The sequence below is a fragment of the Hyperoodon ampullatus genome (assembly GCF_949752795.1).
Source record: "Hyperoodon ampullatus genome assembly, chromosome: 2".
NCBI lineage: Eukaryota > Metazoa > Chordata > Mammalia > Artiodactyla > Ziphiidae > Hyperoodon > Hyperoodon ampullatus.
The window spans coordinates 98,134,747-98,155,249 of record NC_136915.1 but is presented as its reverse complement, the minus strand read 5'-3'; the positions used below and the strand labels follow the sequence as shown (position 1 = coordinate 98,155,249).

General features: G+C 55.7%; 1 protein-coding gene across 2 annotated transcripts in view; it reads right to left on the bottom strand.

Moving 5' to 3' along the window:
- Positions 1-13,100: 13,100 nt before the first annotated feature.
- SLC6A17 (solute carrier family 6 member 17) overlaps positions 13,101-20,503 on the bottom strand; it is a gene marked incomplete at both ends in the record, with an annotated part of 32,446 nt that continues 25,043 nt past the window's right edge. The window contains 6 exons of one of the 2 annotated variants that reach the window (XM_079696363.1): positions 13,101-13,469; positions 14,179-14,341; positions 16,002-16,161; positions 16,745-16,937; positions 19,173-19,365; positions 19,659-19,900. In XM_079696363.1, the coding sequence (XP_079552489.1) occupies positions 13,101-13,469; positions 14,179-14,341; positions 16,002-16,161; positions 16,745-16,937; positions 19,173-19,365; positions 19,659-19,900 (1,320 nt within the window). The remainder of the gene's footprint in view (positions 13,470-14,178; positions 14,342-16,001; positions 16,162-16,744; positions 16,938-19,172; positions 19,366-19,658; positions 19,901-20,503) is intronic. The other variant, XM_079696364.1, reaches the window with a different exon arrangement.

Genomic DNA, 20,503 nt, shown 5'->3' with positions numbered 1-20,503 from the left:
AAGAAGCGCTGCGGGGCTTCGGCTTGGGGCGGCCGCTGCCCTCCAAACACCCTTCCAGAGGAGGCAGCGTCAGACGGGGGAGGGGGAGGAGACCAGGAGGAGGCAGGAGGCCGCGGCGGCCCCCTCTGCGGCGTGGCCCTGCCCCTGCCTCCCCCCCGGGGCGCGGAGCGGGAGGAGTTGGATTTCTCGGGGGGCACAGGTGGTTGGGGTTTGGGCTGGCAGCGCCGGGGAGGGAGGCAGGAGGGTAAAAGGAGAGCCGAGGACCCAAGCGAGGCGCCCGGGAGGCAGGGGTAGCACACACACACTTCCCCCGCTAGCACTGGACACCCAGACGCTCGGGGCCCGGGACACGCCCCCCTGCACCCCCCAACAGACGGGGAAGCGCACTGTCCAGGCGCACTGCGCGCGCTCACACTCACACGGGCCACCCTCTGGCTCCCAGTCCGCGCCGAGACCCGGGAGCTGCGGCGGCGGCGGCGGAAGCAGCGCAGCAGCAACAAGTCCTCCAAGCGGCTGCCGGGGCCGGGCCGGCGCTCTCACGGCAGCCGGAGCTCCGCGGGCCCGGGCTGCGTGCGGTCAACACAAGGCGGCGGCGGCGGCATGTGGCCTCTTCCCCCCATTCATAAATCCAGCGCAGGGCACGGATGGCGGGCGGGGCGGAGCGGAACGCGGCGTTCGGGCGGGCGGGTGCTGCGCAGAGCGAGGCGGCACAAGGAAAACAAGCGCGCCCGCAGGAGCGAGCCTCCGGTCCTGCGTCCGCGGCTCGACAGCGGCGGGGAGCTGCGCTGCGCTGGGCGCTGCGCTGCGGGGGCCGTGCCGGGGCGGGGGGGCCTCGGACGGGGCGTCCTGCGCGGCGCCGAGCTTGGGGGCGGGGCAGCTCCCGGGAGCAGGGCTCTGGGCACTGCGAAGGAGTCTCCCGGGCGGCGGCCGAGCGGCCAAGGACACCTGCAGGCTTCCCGGGCTGCGACAAGCAGGAGCCTCAGCGCAGCGCCCCGGCGCCTGGCTCCTGCGATCTGGCGGGGCTGAGAGCCACGCCATCCACGCGTCTACCCATCTCCGGGCGGGGCGCTGGCCTTGGCCCGCAGCAGGGGGTGGGCGAGAGGTGGCCTAGGGGCGGGGGTTGCCTCCACGCCGGTGGGCTGCGGCTCTGGGCGCTCTCCGTCTCCCTCCGGCGTTGGCAACGGACGCCGCTCTCTGCTGGCGCCTTTTCCTCCCGGCGCCGCCTAGCCCGGGTGCGCCCTCCGCGGACCGGAGTGGGCGGGGCGCGGCGTGGGGCCGACCTGGCTCGCTGCAGGGCCCCGGCGGCCGAGCTCTGCCTTCCTCCGCGGAGCCGAGCCGAGCCAAACCAAGCCAGGCGCGTAACCCCCTCGCCGCCTGCACGCCTTGCGCGCCTCCGCCGCCGTCCCCTCCCGCCCCCTTCGGCCCGGCTCCCCGCCTCCCCCGAGCCCAGAGCTCCTCCCACTGCAGTCCGGCTGCCACCCTAGCGCTCTCGACCCCTGACCTCTGACCTCCTCCCGCCCCTTCTGGCAGCTCCTGTTGCCTCGTCCCCACCAAGCTAATCGCTTTGTTCCCGGTTAATTGTGGCTGACTGGAGGCCGGGGAAGAAAGAGCGGAGAGACAGTGTCGCTAGGAGGAGGCTGCCCCCTCCTGCCCCAGACACTGTGTTAGGGCCTCCTGCCCCAGACACTGTGTTAGGGCCTCCTGACGACTCCGCCCCCAGCTGGGCCCAAGATCCCCGTGGTCTTTATGTTTGCGGCCTCTGTCACAGTCACCGAAGTCCCCGTGGTGGAATAAGGGACCCGGCGGCCTTGGGCAGAGAAGCAGCTCCTGGTTTAGGCGGGCGTAAGGAAACCGTAGCCTTGGCGCTGTTATGGGTGTGGGGCAGGTGGCCCTGAAAGATCATTAGGTTAAAGCCGTGGCTTATCATTATCCTGGGGAGCAACCTCCTGGTTCTTCTGTTTCACTCATTGCAAGCTGACTTTGCCCTTTCCCTGTCTCATCTCCCCTCTCTGACCCTGAGCTCTTCCAGACCGGACTGCTTTTTCACCTTAATAGCTCCCACAGTGCCTGCCTCTGAGAACCTGTTTGCTAAATGATTGAGACGCTGCTGTACCCAAAACATTAGGCACTAGCCCGACCTGACTGGCCTCATCCCAAGAGCAATGTCCAGATTCTTTTTTTTTTTTTTTTGTATTTAAGTCCAGACCTCTTCCACATCTTTAAATTAATCCTCTTTTTCTTAATTAAAAAAAAAAATTTTTTTTTACAGTTTTAGGCAAGCCGCCATGTCTGTCCAGATCACCGTAAGAAGGATTTTAAAGCAGAAATGCAAGGTGATTAACACACCTTCCCTGGACACCTGTGCATCATCTGTTTTCCAGATCAGGCAGTACCTGGCTATGCTGGGAGAACAAGACAGGGGCTTGGGGGTGCTCTGAGGAAAGGTTAGAAGGAAGGTTAGAGGAAAGGTTAGAAGCCCAGTACAAATATGGGGAATTCTTATAAGCAAAATCTTTTCATTAATGAAGTCAGAAAACCAAAATAATGATGATGATCTGTGATCTGTACTAACATGCAAAAGAGGTAAATAGCATCCTGAACTGTAGTCAGAAACACTCATTTGCTGGCACCCATTTTGTGTCCAGTCTCCCTACCCCTTGGACCTGATGTCTGCATTTCAGAGTTTAGCTGGCTCTGAGTTTGCTGCAGTGGAAAAGAAATCTCCTAATTGTGACTGGGGAGAGAAGACCCAGGACTGGCCAGAAGCTGGAATGAGGAAGGAAGAACCACAGCACGGTTATTAAAGAACTGACTGTAATGAATAGCTTTAAAGCCCTATCTGGTTGTGTCCTGGCAAACTCCCTTGGGGTCTCTCCCCCACTTTCCATTCTTCAGGGTGGCTGAACTCAGTCATTCCAAGAAAAGGGAGAGGTTGGTGGGGGTGGGTGGGAGAAGTGAAAAATACCATCCCAGCATCCCACTCCTAAGTCATTTGTTCATTCAGTAAATATTTCTTGAGTACCTACTATGTGCCAGAAGCTGTTCCAGGCACTGAAAATCAACAAACAAAACAGAGCTCCTACAACCTTGCCCTGGTAAATCTCCACCCTCTTGGTGCTTTCACTCTGTGGTGTTTGTAGATGGTGAGAAGCATGTGGGGAGATAAGTGGAGGGAGAAAACTGCCAGAGAAAAGGAGGCCTGGACAGGAGGTCAGAAAGCTGGGGTTGGGGTAGGGGAACCCAGGAAGAGTCACTGAAAACAGAGGGCCCAGCCTGGGAGAGGCAGCGGGGTGAAAGTGCACTGGGTGGGAGGGCCCCTGACTCAGCACACTGCCTGGCTCCTGGAGAAGGGAACTCAGCAAGGCCAGAGGCCTCCAGAGAAGACCTCACCACTTGCTGAAGGTTTTATCCTAGAGCTCTGGGCTAACCTGTTACCTGGGCCTCTCTGGAATTTTCTGGAGGATTCAGCATGCTGCAGCTGGCCTCATAGGGCTTGTCTCCATCAATTCTGTATGTATGAGGTCCTGCTATTTCCGAAAAGCTCAGAACCCAGGAAGGAGAGAGCCCCCCCGACCAGACTGCCATGTGACAACCTACTGTGGATGGGTGGGTGCTGCCCCCTGGTGGTGCTAGGAGACCCTGCTCCAGACCTCACTGGGCTGTGGTCATGGGAGAAAATGGGGCTGATAGGCTTCCGGTCAATTCCAGGACCTCAGGTATCTCTCCCATCTGGGACTTGGCCTGATCTCTCCCTTTTCCTTTCCTCCAAGATCTTGATGACCAACAGGCTTAAGCAAGACCACGAAGCAGTCACAGCTGGAAATTCCAAATTCCACAAGCTTCTTTCCCTTTTCTCCACTTTCCTCCTCTGGATACTCAGGTTTCTTCCAGCTGTCTGGAAAGAACATCCATCTGGGAGCCAGTTCATGCTAAAGTGTCAGTCACAGTGGGTTTTCCTCAACAGGAATAAAGGTATAGCAAAGAAAAGGAAAAGAGAGCAATGTTTGATCCCAGAGTGGAACAGATGGGGGCTCTGTCAAGCACCTGTAGCCTTTCTAGAGCCCCCTCATATGAGGCCCTTGCTCTCTGAGAGCTGAGGCTGATCTGGCCAGTGGGAGGCTTGAGAGCCTGACATCAAAGCCATTTACCCTTCCTGTTTGCCCACTGGGAGCTTGGTGTGGGGCTCAGCCACTTTGAGGTGACAGAAGCTAGCCAATTTCCTCTCCAATTTTTTTCTGTGGACTCTGCTTGTTTTGAGGGGCTCCAGGCCTAGGAGCAGGCCCAATGGCTGCCAAGGCAAAGTCCTAGCCATTGATATTCACACCTCCCCCTTTTGGTATTCCAGCTCCTGCCAAGAACCAAACCCTCTACCCTCAGGTCCAGGTCAAGGAGCCAGCATCCTTTCCCAGCCTTCCCTGATTCCCAGACTGGTTAATTGAATTGCTTTATCAGTCATCATCACTGGGGCAGAGGGTGATAGAGCTTTTCCCCTCATGGAGGGAGAGAAGGGAGGGTGAGAGGAGGCTGAAACCTCCCGTGTGCTTATCACTTCACTTTATCCTGCCTCCCACCCCCACCCCCAGGCAGCCTGTGGAGACTTGCAGGCTCCAAATCAAATGCTGAGAGCCTTCCCAGGAGGGGTCTGGGAAGAACCCAGACACAGAGGACAGCCCACGGGGCCTTGCAGAGGTCAGCTAGAAGGGCTCGGCACAAGGGATGAAGGCAGGGCTGAGTTGCTGTGAAAATCCTAGTGAAGGTGTATTTGGGGCTCTGGGGGAACACCAGAGATGGCCTTTGATGGCCCAGCTCTTAAAGGGAAAAGACCAAAAGGGTACAGGCTACAAGCTCAGGCCTGGCCAGGACTCAGAGCCTCATAAACCATGGACTTGGAGTCAAAGGGCTAGAAGGGACCTGATTGTCAGCTCACAGGCACATTCTCCTTGACAGATTCCAGCCCTGTGGAGCAGCAGTGAGTGCTGGGAGACTGAGCTGGGCCACTGAGCTGGGCCTGGGCTTGGGCCAAGAGTCAAAAATGATAGTGGGCCCACATGGCCTCTGCATGTAGAACAGTGTTCATGGGATCACAGGATCAGGGCGGCTAAGGGGACTCCCGGAGCCCTCCTGGCTCAAGGCTGCTGAGATAGAGACCAAGGCCAGGTGCAGAGAGTGAGAGCATGCGTGCACACCTGGTAGCTCAGGGCCCAGCTGGCAAGACTCCTTGGCACTCAGTGCTTCTCCATCTAGAAAAGTACAGCTTCCTCCCACCTGGGCTAAATTCCAGCAAAACTGGCTTATTCCATTAGAGTGGTTAATTAGTCCTGATGGGCCCAGTCCCCTCCAGCGGTGTCACGGGGAAAGGAGAGCAGTTGTCTGGAGAGGGAGACCAAACTCTGGCTCCTCTTGGACACTCACGAAGCCCAGGGATTCTTCCCTGCTTGGGTCAGCCCTGGGAAGAACAGACAGACCCAGAAGCCAGCCAGCTCTGACCCAGGGAGCCCCAGGGTGGAGCTCTGCTCTACAGCTGGCACTGTGGCTCGCTTGGAGTAATCCTAATAATGGTTGGGTGGTTGTTGAGTGACACACATGGTCTTCTCCGCATTTACCAGGGTTTCTTCCCATGTAAGACCATGTAAGTAAACGCAGCAGTGTGCCTGGCACCAGTGAGTATGACAGTGACAGGACATGCCAAGTCAGATTATTACTGCTTCTACAAGGCAGTAGAAGTACAAGGCAAGGGACCCCTGCCTGATCCTTCTTTGTATATTCCTAGTTCTTAGCACAATCCTAGGCACTCGGAACACTTGGTTTATACTTGATGCATGGAATTAATGAGGCAGTGGGGTGAGGGTGGGATGAGGGTGGGAGAAGGTGGGAGCCCTCCCTGTCAGCATCTTGCTATACTGGAGGGTGCACTGGATTGGGAGAAACCCAGTCTTTGACCCCAATTTTGCCCCCGCCTGGTTGACACTCAGATCGCTTCCAGCCCTTTGACTCCAGCTCCATGGTTTATGAGGCACTGAGTTTCCCATCTCTGGGCCAGTTTCTCCAACTATTCTACGAGGAGGCTGGGCCAGATAAGCCCTAAGGTTTATATTCCGGTTACTGTCGCTGTGAAACAAATTACCCGAACTTCGTGGTATAAATCCAACAAGTGCTGTATTTTGCTCATGATTTTATGGGTCAGAAGTTAGGAAGGGCTGTTAGACAGTCCTTGCTTAGAGTTCTTCACGCAGCTGCAGGCAGATGTCAGCCGGGGCTGCAGACATCTGAAGCTCAGCTGGGCTGAACGTTCACCGTGGTGTGTGCATGTGGCTGGCAGTTAACGCTGGCTGTTGACTGGGAGCTTGGCTGAAGCTGCCAACGGTACACCTGCAAACACACGGCCTCTCTGGCACAGGCTAGTCTCAGGGTAGTTGTACTTCTTAGATGGTGTTTGGGTTTCCCCAGAACTCCCAAAGGAAGTGGCATGACCAATTCTAATCTAGCCTCAGAAGTCACATAGCATTATTTCTGCCATACTCTGTTGGTCAAAGGAAGTTTTTGCTCACCCAGATTCCAGGGGAGGAGCATGGACTCCATTCCCTTGAAGTGTTAAAGAATTTGGGGCCTTTTTAAAAAAAGCTGCCGTATCCCTATGGTCTGTAGAATCCTTCTCCTCTAGCCCAAGGCCCTGTGGCTGGAGCTGGCTGAAGCTGTGTAGCTGTTTATGGCTGTTTGTTGGGGGGAGCATGATGGTGTGAGGGATTGGGGAGACACCCACACTCCTGATACTCCCTTTCCTTAAAACAGTGCCTTCTCTCCCCTCCTTCCTTGGCTTCTTTGAGTTTTAGGCTTTCAAAATAGCTCTGGGAGAATGACTCACTGCAAGGGTGATGGGGCCCCCAGAATGAAGCAGGCCCCATGGACTTACTCCAGTTGCAAGAAGGAAGGAAGCTAATATTTAATGAGCACCTATTATATTCCAGTTTGGAAAGAATTCTATACTGGATTCCAGTAGGTTTTCCAGAAGGAGTTCATTTTTTCCTCCCAACATCTCTGCAAGGAAGCGTTTTTATTGTCATTCTCCCTATAGAAAGTGGAGGTTCCGAGGGCTCAGGGACTTGCCCCAGGTCAGCCCCTGGTCATAGGTTTGGTGATAGAGTCATGATTCAAGCCTACTTCATGCTACCTGCCCCGGGCAAGCATGCGTCAAAAGAAGTTGTCTCCGGAGCTTCCCTGGTGGCGCAGTGGTTGAGAGTCCGCCTGCCGATGCAGGGGACACAGGTTCGTGCCCCGGTCCAGGAAGATCCCACATGCCGCAGAGCGGCTGGGCCCGTGAGCCATGGCCGCCGAGCCTGCGCGTCCGGAGCCTGTGCTCTGCAACGGGAGAGGCCACAACAGTGAGAGGCCCGCGTACCGCAAAAAAAAAAAAAAAAAAAAGAAGAAGTTGTCTCCCATGCCCCCCTCACGCCCTCCTCTTCCTCCCTGTCTGCTCGCTATACCCAGGGCCCGAGCTTAGCCATTCACTTCCCCATCAGAACTTAGCTGTTTGTGCCCCACTCAGGCACCAGTGACTGAAGATCTCTGGCACTCTGGAATAGGCCTGTTTCGTGGGCAGCCACAAATTCTCTGGCCCCCTTCCCATCAACAAGCGGGATCTGTATGTCCTCCCATTAACTCTGGGCAGATGCTGTGACCCACAGAATATGGCAGAAGTGTCATTATGCCATTTTCCAGGCCCAGGCCTTAAGAAATTGACAGCTTCCATCTCCTATCTCTTGAATCGATCTCTCTGGGCACCTTGAGCCATCACATACAAGTCTGGATGAATTGTGCTGTGGAATCCAGTTGTAGATGCTCCTCTGGGGACAGGCTGAGCCCAGGCTGCCAGCTGTTCTCACTGAGGCACAAGCCATTTGAATGAATTTGAGCGAGGCTGCCTTGGACCCTCCAGACCAGCTCATCTGCCGGTTGAGTACCACTGAGTGACCTCAGTTGCCACTAGAAGAGCCACTCAGACAAGCCATACCTGAATTCCTCACCCCCAAAATCATGAGATATAATAGAACGGTTGTTTCAAGCCACTAAGCTTTGGAGTAACTTGATACACAGCAACATGCATTATCTCATTCAATCCATTCATTATACCTATCTTACAGACTAGGAAATTTAAGCTCAGAGAGGTTAAATAACTTGCCCTAGGTCTTTCAGGAAGCAAGAAGCCTAGCTGGCATTTGAACTTGAACTTGGGAAGTCTGACTCCATAACTCCCTCAAACCCAAGTATTTGTGATACCGCTTTTTAGTGGATCTATGTGTCCCTCCTGGCAGGAGCGTTGGCATTTCAACCCAAAATATTACCTTTAAACAAATAATTGAATTAATTTTCAAGGAGTGATATTTTTAGCACCAAGACATTCTCCTGTTTGAGAGATATATAGGGAGATTTGAAGATGGGGGGTGGGGGAGGAGGGGTTCCCTTCCCCAAACTCAGGACAGTGAGTGCTGCTGATTTATTTATCTTTGTGTATCCATAGCTGGCACAGAGCTTGTTCATGGTGGATACTTAATAAACGTTTGTTCAAGAATAAATTAGCCCACAAAAGAGAAAGTGATGGAGTTGGAGAGACGGTTAAGTGGACCAAGACCTGGAGAGAAAGGCTTTCCTGCCATCTGGTGGCTATTCCTGGAACAACACTTTCTTCTCTGTGGCAGGAGAAGGAAATGCAACGTTCCTTGGGGGACTTTGGCTGTGTCAGGTATCAGGTAGCATCATTCTAGACTGGAGTAGAGTGCCGTGTGGTGGGGCCTCCCCCAGGATCCAGACTTCTTGTCTCTTCCAGTGTCTGTGCTCCTCGAGGGTAAGCAAAGAAGTAGTGCTTCCCCTACCCCCAGCTCATTCTGTTCTCCAGAGCTAAGCATTCAGTAGGTGCTCAATAAATACTTGAGACTGAAATTTGTGAAAATAGGCAATGAACAGTCTCATATTTCACCTTTACCTTCTACTGAAGTTTGCAAAACAGATAGCTACCTTGAAGAGAGGGGCCGTTCTCTCAGAACTTAAGTGGCCTGCTCCTGGCAAACCCTCAAGTCCCCAGCCATCCCCCACCTCAGTCTCAGGCCTCTGGACACTGGTGTCTTCCCACCCTCAGCCCCTCCCACAGCCCCCCTTGCAGAACTGACAGGCCTAGATGGCTGTCTTCCTGGCAGTAAGGCAGGGTCGGAATTTTCCCTACGAGGTCCCGTACACGGACACAAAACAGCCTCACATCAGACGAAGCCTCATTTGCCTCACGTGGAAAAACTTGGTCAACAGCTATCTCCCTCAGAGAGCTGTTGCTCTGTGATCACATGAGCTTAGATGTGTGAAGTACCTGGAATCCGTAAGGCTTCCTACCAGTGTATGCGGTTACCTATCCTGGACAATTCCTAGGAAAATAAACACATGCCCCTCTTCATCCTCCTCAGCCAACCAGCCAGGCAGCCCCCAAAGTCCCACGGGGGTCCTCACCAACCCATCCCGTCCAGGCTTTCAACCCAAAGCTGTCCTCGGGGTCCGCCTCTCCCATCCCCTCTCCCTGATCCCAGAGCAGGTCAGAAAGACAAGAGGGGTTTGGTAAGAACAGACACTTTATTGTACACCATGGGGGGTGTAGAGAGGAAGGAGGGGCTCCAGGGGTGACAAAGCCTCATCCCCTCCCCTGGGCTGAGTGGTCTTGACCCAGGGCTCTGACCAGCATGGGGCACGTGGACTAGAATTTTTCTGAACTTGCGCCAGAACCGAAAGTGACACCTGGCATGTGTGCTTAGGATGAGAAGGGACGCTGGGCCCTTCTCCCCCATCCCCGGTCATTAGGCTCCGGAGAAGGGGCAGCAGGCCCCAGTCTGGGGGACTGGTGGGCGCTCAGGGAGTCGGGTGCGTCCCAACACGTACTCCGGTGGGAGGGGGGATGTGCAGCTGTGAAGAAGGCAGAGGGCAGCCCCCTCCCCGTACTAGTGCAGGCCTGTGTGGGCCTGGGGCCGCACAGCTTCTGACCCCCAGCCTCACGGCCTGTAGGCTGAGTCAGGAGGGCCTCTCCTAGCACTAGTCCCCACAGACTTTTTGCTCGAGGGCAAAAGCCAACCTGGCTGGCATCAACCTCTGTGCCCATCCGTCCACCCATCTGGGCCTCAGCCTTCACGTTGCCTCAGTGGAGAGGGCTCCCTGAGCAAGAAGCTGGTGACTGGGGCTGGAGGGCGGGCAGAGGCAGGACCAGGCACCAGGGGCTCTTTCAGGTACACCCCTGGCCTGCCCTGCTCTGCCCTGGAGTCTGCTCTGTCCCCTGTGGGCACTGCATGGACAGCACCAAAGTCAGTGGGGTGGGGACCCTGTGCTGGAACATAGGGCCTGCCCCTCTCTGGCCACGTCCTGCTCCTCCAGGGAATCTGGGGCTGGATCTCTCTCCGTCAGATGCCCTACCTGCTCTTGACCCCATCGGCCCCATCCACTCCCAGCTCCCCTGAGGAGTGAGCAGAGGTGTGTGTGTGTCAGAAGCACAGGGGAGGGGTGGCTGTTTCCCCTGAACACTGTCAGGAATGTCTCAAGGACAAACGCAGGACAAAGGCGCGGTGAGATGACGCCCTCTTGGGGTCTCACCATCTTAAGAAACCCAGCACTTTCCCTGGAGCTGAAGACTTTGTGTCTCCAGTGGGCACAGCAAGAAAGTAAAATAAATGTGGGGACTTCTCCCATTCCCCTAAGATGACTCATTCCCTGTTTCTGGCAAGCCCAATGGGGTGAAGGCAATGAGTCACCAGTGAGAGGCATGTGTCTTTCCCAGGACGCGGGTTTCCCACGGAACCCTGCCCTGAGGCCTCGCCTGACGTAGTTGAGAGGAGGAGGAGGTGGCAGGAGGGCAGCGTGGCCTTCAGAAACGTGGGGAACACGGGCATCACAAGTCAGCAGCGTACGCACACCCACACCCACACCCACATATGTGCACGCACACACACACACGCACACACCAAGCTCGGGGCCCTACGTCTAATGGCAGAGACGCAGCAGGACAGGGCCCCGGACTACAGCAGCCAGCTACGAGCACTACCCAGCCCACGAGGACCAAGCTGACGGCCCCAGCTCAGCCGCCCTGTCACGGGCTGGCGTGATGGGGCCTGGTCCAGCCACACGCTACAAAATTAAAAATATATCAAATATACAATGAAAATAGATCTTTACAGCACTGAGGATGAAAATAGTCCACCAGCCACAGTATAATATTGGGTTTGTCATTTAACAGCATTTACACCCACATGTACAGATTGAATATACAATAGAAATAGAATATATAGAAGAGTATATATAGTAGTGTCTCTCCTGGGGCCTTGCTTTTCCTGTTGCTATTTCTGCTTGGGATTAGGCACAGGGCCAGGTAGGAGGTGCTGTCAGGTGAGGGGGCCTAAGGCGTGATGTGTCCCAGAAGCTCACGTCTTTGTGGAGATGTGCGTCTCCCCCTCCCCTCACGCACTCAGGAAGGATGGGTGGGCCTGAGAGGGCTGGAAATGGGAGCACGTGTGGGAGGAGGAAGAGGAAGGGAGATGGCGAGTGGACCCCAAGGGGGGCGGGGAAAACCAAGGGACTAAGGGGTGGAGGAGGGACCCCTGGGCCTAGTGTGTCTCCCCCAGTGCTGCGAACAGTCAGAGGCACAAGAGTGACTCAGGACCCCTGGTGAAGGAGCCAGGCCTGCCCCTGCCCTGCCCACTGCAGCTCTCAACGATGGAGGTTTGCTGTCCCAGCCAGTCTTCCTTCCTCCCCCGCCTCCTTCCTTCCATCCACCCATCCTTGCATCCTTTCATCAGTCCATTCATCTCTCTGCAGACTTCTGACCTCCAATCAGGTTCCAATCCTCTTAGCCTGCACTCCGAGGGCAGCCCTCTTCCGGGGGAGGCGAAGGTAAGCGTGGATGGGGTGCCGGAGGGCTGGGCCCCAGGACTGAGGCCCGGCCCTCCCCCTGGGCAGCTTCCAGTGGCCACAGCACGGCCTGTGCCCCCCACACCCCGCCACGGGCCGGGCAGCTTGGGAAAGGTTTCCGAGGTGTCCACACACGACGTGCACACCGGGTGGCTGTGCTTGTACAAGGAGAGGGGCGGCGGCCCAAAGGGGCAGTGAAATTATCTCCTTCCCAGGTGTGAGCCCCTGAACTCCAGGGACTGCCGTTCCAGGGCAGAAGCTGCCGCTAGCTAGCGAGAAAGTCGGGTCCCTGGCGAGAGGGGAGGGGGTGTGCTTCACAGCTGTGCTCCAAACCATCTGACTTGTGCTACGAGCCATCAGGTGTGCTCTGGAGACTTCTCCTCTCTCGAGGACAAAGTCAGAGGCCACGACTCTGGGCTCCCGGATGGGGGTGTGGGGAGAGGGCAGGCTAAGCCCTAATGGAGGTGGGAAGGGCTCTGGGGCCAGTCACTGCCCTACCGGGCAGGATGCGGGAGCACACACCCCGCCCCCACCCCAGGCAGGGCCAAGAACACTGGAGGGTCCACCTTGAGCCTGGGGCCAAGGAGCCCCCTCATCCCACCACCCCCGCTGCCAAGGCTCATGCTCTAAACCAGAGGGCACCGTCTGCCTCACCAAACAGAACTTGGGGATTTCTGCAGACTCCATCCCGAAGTCTGAGCCCTGAGTCCTGGCACCTCTGCCCCATCTCCAACCTTAAACTGGGCACCTCTGGAAAGGGACACCCCACCCACCCCATCCCTGCGCCACCACCACTACCTGGCAGCACAGACCTAAGGGGCTCCAAGACCTAAGAACTGCAGGAGAGAGGGAGTGTGGAGTGACCCCTGGAGTGGCCACTTGGAGTCTCCCCTGTGCTGGGAATCAGGACGTCTGGGTGGTTCCAGTTACTCAGCTGTAGTTTGGTAAAGAGATCTCTGAAGGTTAGCTGGGTTGGGGGCCTAGACTGGGGGACAGAGCTTCTCCCAGCCCCCACTCAGATCTAGGAAGCAGAAGTCGGCTGGGACTGGGGTGGAGGATGAGGCAGGGCAGACCCCCTCCCCTTGGGCAGAGGGCCTGGCCTGGAAGGAAAAGCCAGGCTGGGACACGTGGGCTGGCTGGGTGTGGGAGGCAAGGCGGGCAGGGTGGGGCGGTGGTCACAGCTCCGACTCAGGGGTGCTGGCCAGGAGGTAGCCACTCCCATAGCGTCCATTGGGGTTGCCACTGGTCTCCAGGGGCGATGTGCTGCCGGGCCCCAGGTAGGAGCGGTGAGTGGGCATGGGGGAGGGTGCCTCGCTGGGCACCTTGCTGAGGATGAAGCGGGTCTCGTCGTTCTCCTCCAGGTTGGAGATGTCCTTCATCATGCGGCCCTTCTTGTAGGACACGGAGAGGGTGTTGGAGCCATCAGAGAGCAGGTGGAAGTGCCGCAGAACAAACACCACAGGGATGGGCAGGACAGCCACGACAATGAGCGTGATCAGGAGAGCCATGGCCCAGTTAGGGAAATACAGGTAGCGCTCGGCAGCCTAGGGGTGGACACAGGTGAGGGCTGCTGCCCGCCCTGCCGCAGCCTCACCCTCTCAGACTCCAGGACAACTTCCCCGCTGCACTCATCCTGGCCAGGCACTGGCAGAGATGGGGTTCATTGGGGGCTGCTCCTTGGGTTAGCTGGTCCCCTTGGCTAAGGGCCTGAGCCTCCCTGGGTCTCAGTTTCTGCACTTGTAAAAAGTTGCGGTGGGGCTACCCTGGTGGCACAGTGGTTGAGAGTCCGCCTGCCGAGGCAGGGGACGCAGGTTCATACCCCAGTCCGGGAAGATGCCACGTGCCTTGGAGCGGCTGGGCCCATAAGCCATGGCCGCTGAGCCTGCACGTCCGGAGCCTGTGCTCCGCAACGGGAGAGGCCACAACAGTGAGAGGCCCGCGTACCGCAAAAAAAAAAAAAAAAAAAAGTTGGGGTGGTTCCACTCCATGGACTCCACAGGGAGAGAAAACATGGGTTAGAAAGACTGGACAAGTACGTTCACCTTTCTGACCCTCAGTTTCCCCATTTGTGTGACAGCGATAACACCACCTCTCTCTTTGGGTTGTTGTAAAGGTTACAGATCAGCTGTGCAAAGCCCCTGGCAGGGTCTGGCACCGAGTAGTTGCCCTATAAGGGGTTATCTCTACCACCTGTGGCATTAAAGGCCTGGGAAGATGCCAATGTCCCTGGAGTTTCAGGCCCCCACCTCTCACCTCCTCCTTGATCCAGGCGCTGTAGCCCGGGGGCGTGACCCCCAGCTGGATGATGCTGGCTGTGGTGAGCACAGCCATGCACAGTGGAGACACGAACTTCCACATGTAGAAATAGAAGCGGTAGGGCTGGAAGCCCAGCATCTCCGTCAGCTCCTGCATGAACCTGCCAAGCACAGCGCAGGGTCCAGAAGTTGGCACCCCCACTATGCTGGCATATGCCCCCCAGCCATCTCCTCCAGGAAGCCTTCACTGACCAGTCCCTCCCTCCCAGGCTCTTACACTCTTCACATTCAATACATTATTCTGTGGCCCCACTGGCCTCTGAAAAGGCTCTGTTGTCCTCCCCTAACTTCCTCTGACTATGTCACGTCACACCTCACCCAGGGATATGATACAGCCCACAGGACACGCCCTGGGCAGGTGGACAGGCTCCAGAGGGCTTTGCTGGGCACCCAGCCCACCTGGTGCTGGCCTGGCTCTAGACTCCCCCTGCTGGAAGAGAGGTAGAAGTGCACATTCCTAGTGTCCAAAGGCAGAAGGCCGTCCTCACTCTGGGATGCCTAACCACTGGGCATGTGGGTGAAATTCCAGGAGGCTGGCAGGCTGTGTACATGAATGGCATTAAAAAAAATCATCTTTACCTCAGTAACACCTAGCTGAAAGCTTGCATTTCTTTCTGTTATAAGTGCAAGCAACGACAGTAGTATTAACAGTACCCAAGACGCTGCAAGCAATTGATTAAATCACAGATATTTCCCTATCACATTACAATTGAGATACTGACAAACATCATTTATACTCATCACTGCTTTGAAATTACCACTGTTATTAGACCCACAGCTAGATCTTGTAACTTAATGCAGTAAAAATAAAGTACACGTATATTACTGTATCACAGATTTTAAACATTATTTTGCTAATTTTCAATATAGTTTCCTATATAATCTTATATATTTTATCTTATGCATTAAAAAATAACAGCCTGAGAAGGGGTATGGGGCTTCACCAGACTGAAGAAGAGTGAGAGCCTTTCCAGCAGCGTGTTCTAACCCCGGCTCACAGGGCTGCTCTCTGTCTTATCAGCCCATTCCCTCCTGCACTCTCCTAGGAAGTAGATGGCTGTAGCAGGGCCTGTGAGAGTCTGATTCTGAGACCAGGTCTAGACATCGAGGTGGGTCAGGCTGAGTGGGTTAGGGGAGCCCTGGGTGTTGCTGAGTGAGTGAAAGGACTTCCTGGGGACACAGATTTGTCCTGAAATGAGGAATGAGGCCAGGGGCTGACAGTGTGTATAGGTTTCCCTGAGGCTCAGGCTACGAGACCCAATCCTTTCATATTGCTGAATTCTCTTACCCCACCCAGCCCCAAACTTAGGGCCCAAACCACGTCTCGTCTCACACTCCTTTGTAACTCACTCTAGAACTATGAGTCAGGCTGCTGAAGTCAATGGGTTCTTTGAGGGCAGGGGCCTCTTGTGCACCCACCAAGTGCTTAATGAGCTTGACAGAATTCTGAAGAGTTGGTACCCAGGAAAGGTGCTATGGTAATTTAAGCCCGTTCAGGATGATGCCAGCGCCTGAATCCAGAAGACTTGTGTCCTCAGCCTGGCTCTCTCTCTCACCAGCCCAGTGGCCTTGGACAGTCGTGTCCTCTCTCTGAGACTCAGTTTCCCTAAGTGATCTGTAAGGGCACTCTCTGGCTGACATTCTGACTCTGTGATCTCCTGCCCCACTCATGAGCAGCCCTGGGAACACAGCACTCTCCAGGGAGTCGTGATGGGACAGACCCCTCCTCCTGTCCCCAGCTCTCCCCCACGTCCCCCTTACTTCTTGGTTCCATAGATCCAGGCCACAGCGACATTCTCAAGGATGACGATGACGGTGAGTGGCAGGGTGGCCGAGTAGTCATCAAACATGGTGACAAAGTAGTTTCCGGAGCGCTGGACGAACAACAGCCCCACGAAGAAGGCAAAGACACAGCAGCCCACTACAGAGAGCCGGGAGGCCGGTATGGGGGCAAAGGTGCAGGGTGGGTGGTGCCCCAGGGGTCTTAGGGGCACCCAGGTCCCTCCCATCTCACCCCTCCTCACAGCAGGCCTGCAGCCCACCCTCTGGTAGGCCCAGCCCTGCATGGAGGTGGGGAGGGGGTCCAGATGCTGAGGTTCTGAGTTCCTACTCTACTAGGCAGGGAGCACCCTGGGGCTGGGAGTGACAGGGATGGAACAGGGTGCAGGGCCTGCACGGAAGAGGCCACCCCTGCTAAGACACCTCAGCAGGCCCTTGGGGAGAAGGGCAAACGATCCAAGAAAGAGGCCTATCTCCCAGCCCAGGTTTGGCACAGATTCCCAAACAGCCTTCTCCCTTCCGGCTCTTAAGTGCTCTTCTCTGGGTGGTGTGGCCAGGCTCCAGCTGTGTGCCGGGTTGGGTGGGGGGTGGGGGGTGGAGCTTTCTAAGTATGGAGTCATGAATAATCCAGTGGGAACCCAATCTTTCTACAGTCAGAGTCACAACCTGTTCACTCTTCCCCTGGACAGCCCACGAGCCCAGTGCGGGCTGCCGGGAGGAGTTACCTGTGAACATCTCCTTGGGCACCTTGAAGGTGTCGATGATGGGCGTGGTGATGCCCGCCATGGTCCCGATCATACTGCCCAGGCCCAGGTTGATGAGCATCAGGAAGAACATGACGGACCAGAACGGGGAGGCAGGGAAGTGCGTCATGGCCTCGGTGAAGGCGATGAAGGCCAGGCCTGTGCCCTGCACGGACTGAGGGTGGGTGCGGAGGGCGGGGCTGAGTGAGGGTCCACGCCCACCTGGGAGCCCCCTGCTTCCTTATCTCTGCCCTCAGAGCTTTAGGAATATAGCTGTTCCCTCCTTCACAGAGATCCCTGCCCCCCCTAAATCCTCTTGCTTTCAGCCAGTGGGTCTCAAATTTGAGTGGGCATCAGAATACCCCCCAGGGGGCTTCCCTGGTGGCGCAGTGGTTGAGAGTGCGCCTGCCGATGCAGGCGACACGGGTTCGTGCCCCGGTCTGGGAGGATCCCACATGCCGCAGAGAGGCTGGGCCCGTGAGCCATGGCTGCTGAGCCTGCGCGTCCGGAGCCTGTGCTCCGCAATGGGAGAGGCCACAAAAGTGAGAGCCCCGCGTACCGCAAAAAAAAAAAAGAAAAAAAAGAAAAAAAGAATACCGCCCCCCCCAGGGAGTAAAACATTAATTCAGGACTTCACCTGTGGGGCCTGGAATCTACGAGTTGTCCAAGGACCCCAGGTGATTCAGATGAAGATGCTCACTTTTAGAAACACACCCAGCTCAAGACTCTCCTCCTCTAAGCAACACAGCCGCCCCCAGCTCCGAATGCCAGACTTTACCGAAGTGGTCTCAGCCTCGGCTGCCCAATGGAAGCACGTTGGAGCCTTTTAAAAACACTGATGCCTGGGTCTCTCCCCAAGGACAATGATTTGTTTGGCCTGGGGGTAAAGCTGGGTATCAGGGTTTTATAAAGCCCCCAGGTGACTGTGATGGGCAGCCAAGGTAGAGAACCACTGCTTTAGTGCCCAGGTCCCTGCTCACAGGGAACTGACCACACACTGTCCGCTGACATCACTTCTGTGCTATCCTGTAGTGTCTGCGGACTGAGAGGGAACACCTCCCCAAACTGTGAGAGTGTAGTTCTTGTCATTTAGATGTTATCAAGATTGTATTATGTAAAAAAACTGCTACAGGGACTTCCCTGGTGGTCCAGAGGCTAAGACTCTGTGCTCCCAATGCAGGGGGCCCGGGTTCTATCCCTGGTCAGAGAACTAGATCCTGCATGCCGCAACTAAAGATCCCACATGCCGCAACTAAAGATCCCGCATGCAGCAACGAAGATCCCACACATGGCAATGAAGATCCCTCATGCCACAACTAAGACCCTGCACAGCCAAATAAATAAATAAATGTTTTTTTTTAAAAAGCCTGCTACCATCCTACTTCTATTCAGAGGACCAGGCCACGCCTGTGAGAATGGGGCAGGGTCTCAAGGAAGGGCGCTGTCCTTTATGCTGCCAGTTACCTGGGGAAGAAACCAGGGCAGGGGTGCCCAGACATGGCCCTTTCACTCTTGATCACATGGGAAGAGCTCACAGGCGACACAGTCCCTCAGCATTAGGCTGGTGCCAGTAGAATGCAGCTGACTTTTTCACGAGTGCAGGGGAAGCGTCAGCTTCCCTGGCTCCACGGAGAAGGGGAGGGTTGGTCGAGGCTGACTGAGGGGAGCTGGCTCAGCCCCATGTGAACCCTGGCACCAGCTGGATCCCAGGACCCCATGGATATGTCTCTCTCCTGTTACCCCTCCTAACAGGACAGTCACTTTGAAAGTTTCCAGCTGTGTAAACGGGGATAGAAGCAAGGTGTCCAAACTTGGGCCTGCATGTTAATGAGGGGCAGCATTGCCCTGCCCTCCCCAGGGGCTAAAGGTCATTGTGGCAGTGGGAGTGGGGAAGCTGGGGGAGGGGCAGAAGCATCAAGATTTGAACGCCTGGCTCCCCTACTTCTTAGCTGTGAGACCTCAAGCAGGAGACAACATTAATACTCGGCTCACGGCTCTGTCACGAGGGCCCAGGGGATAGACAGCAAAGGGCAGACGCTAATGTAAACACTTATTTTCTGCGTGCTGTGCCCAAAGCACTGTTCCAAACGCATTACACATGGCAGAGACGGGTGCGCAGGAAACCCATTCAAGACACATGAAAGCCGTCCCCATTCCCGGTGATTTCTGGGACTTGTGCACCTGCCTCGTCTTCTCAGAGAGACTCAGCCTACCTCAGGGCAGCGGTTTTGGCCAGCACCTTCCCTCTGTCCTTCTCTGGGCACATAGTAGGTCCTCACTTATCAAGTAAAAAAAATGAGTCCCTGGAGGCTTTCTGCACCCAAGCTACAGCCACCCATGGCCTATCTCTGGGTCTTGCACTCCCACACCTGCCTTTCTGCCCATCCTGGAAGGACAGCCTGCCCCATACCTTGTCCAGCTCATCCTCCAGAAGGCAGGGATCAAGGCCCAGGGCTGAGAAATGGTCCTCCTTCACGGTCTTGATGACCTTGTACATCTCCGCATAGTCCTTAGTGGTCAGGTGAGAGAAGTTGACATGAGGAGGGATGAGGGCCCGGCTCAGGACGTCGGTGTTGAGGTACCCCAGGATCTTCTCGGCATTCCTGCAGCACAAAGGGAAGGGTAAAGTCAAAAGGTTTAAAACAAAAAAGTTGAAAAAAAAGGTAAAAAAAAAAAAAAAGTTCAGGTAAAAAGGCAGGACTGGGCACCATCCTGGGGGTACCTCCTAGACACCCAGGCAGGAATCGACAGAGACATCTCTGAAGCTGTCCCTGTGGTCCAGGGCTGGGGACAGAGAGCTCCTCTGATCTCCATCACCCAGCACGGGTGGAGGGGGACTCTCCCAGGGGAAGGTGGACAGTGAGAAAAAAGGACAGGAGGAGAAACGGTCACCTACTCGACCACACACTTCTCGTTCAGGATGTTGGCCTTGAAGCCCAGCACAGCGAACACCACGAGGGTGGCCAGCACCGAGGTGAAGAAGTTGATGAAGGACACCAGGGCGGCGTCGAAGTGGCAGTTGTTGTCCTGTTTGTTGTAGCTGGAGAAGGCGATGACACCCCCAAAGCCTAGCCCCAGGGCGAAGAAGACCTGTGTGGCTGCCTCTCGCCACACCTGGGGGTCCAGCATCTTGTCCAGCTGTGGTGGGGGAGGGGCGACCATGGCAGGGGAAGAAAAGAGACACAGAGATCATGGCTTAGGGAATTCCCTGGCGGTCCAGTAGTTAGGACTCGGTGTTTTCACTGCCGTGGCCCAGGCGCGAACCCTGGCCGGGGAACTAAGGATCCTACTAGCAGGCGACGCAGCCCAAAAAAAAAAAAAAAAAAGATAACGGCTTTATTCTAGTGCGGTGGAATTCCCACCACACCCCTCTTCCTCAGCCTCACAGAGTCCAGAGGCAGCGTGGCACAGTGGTAAAGAGATACGTGTGGCCTGGGCAATTCCCCTAACCCCCCCTGAGCCTCAGGTCTCTGATGGGTAAAACACAGATAACAAGAGTATCAGGAATCTAAAAAATACAACAAACTAGTGAATATAACAAAAAAGAAACAGACTCACAGGTATATGGAGAACAAGCTAGAGGTAATCAGTGGGGAGAGGGACAGGGGAGGGGCAAATAGGGGGAGGGGATTACGAGGTACAAACTATTGTTTATCAAATAAGCTACAGGGATATATTGTACATCACAGGGAATATAGCCAATATTTTATAATAACTATAAATGGAGTATAACCTTTAAAA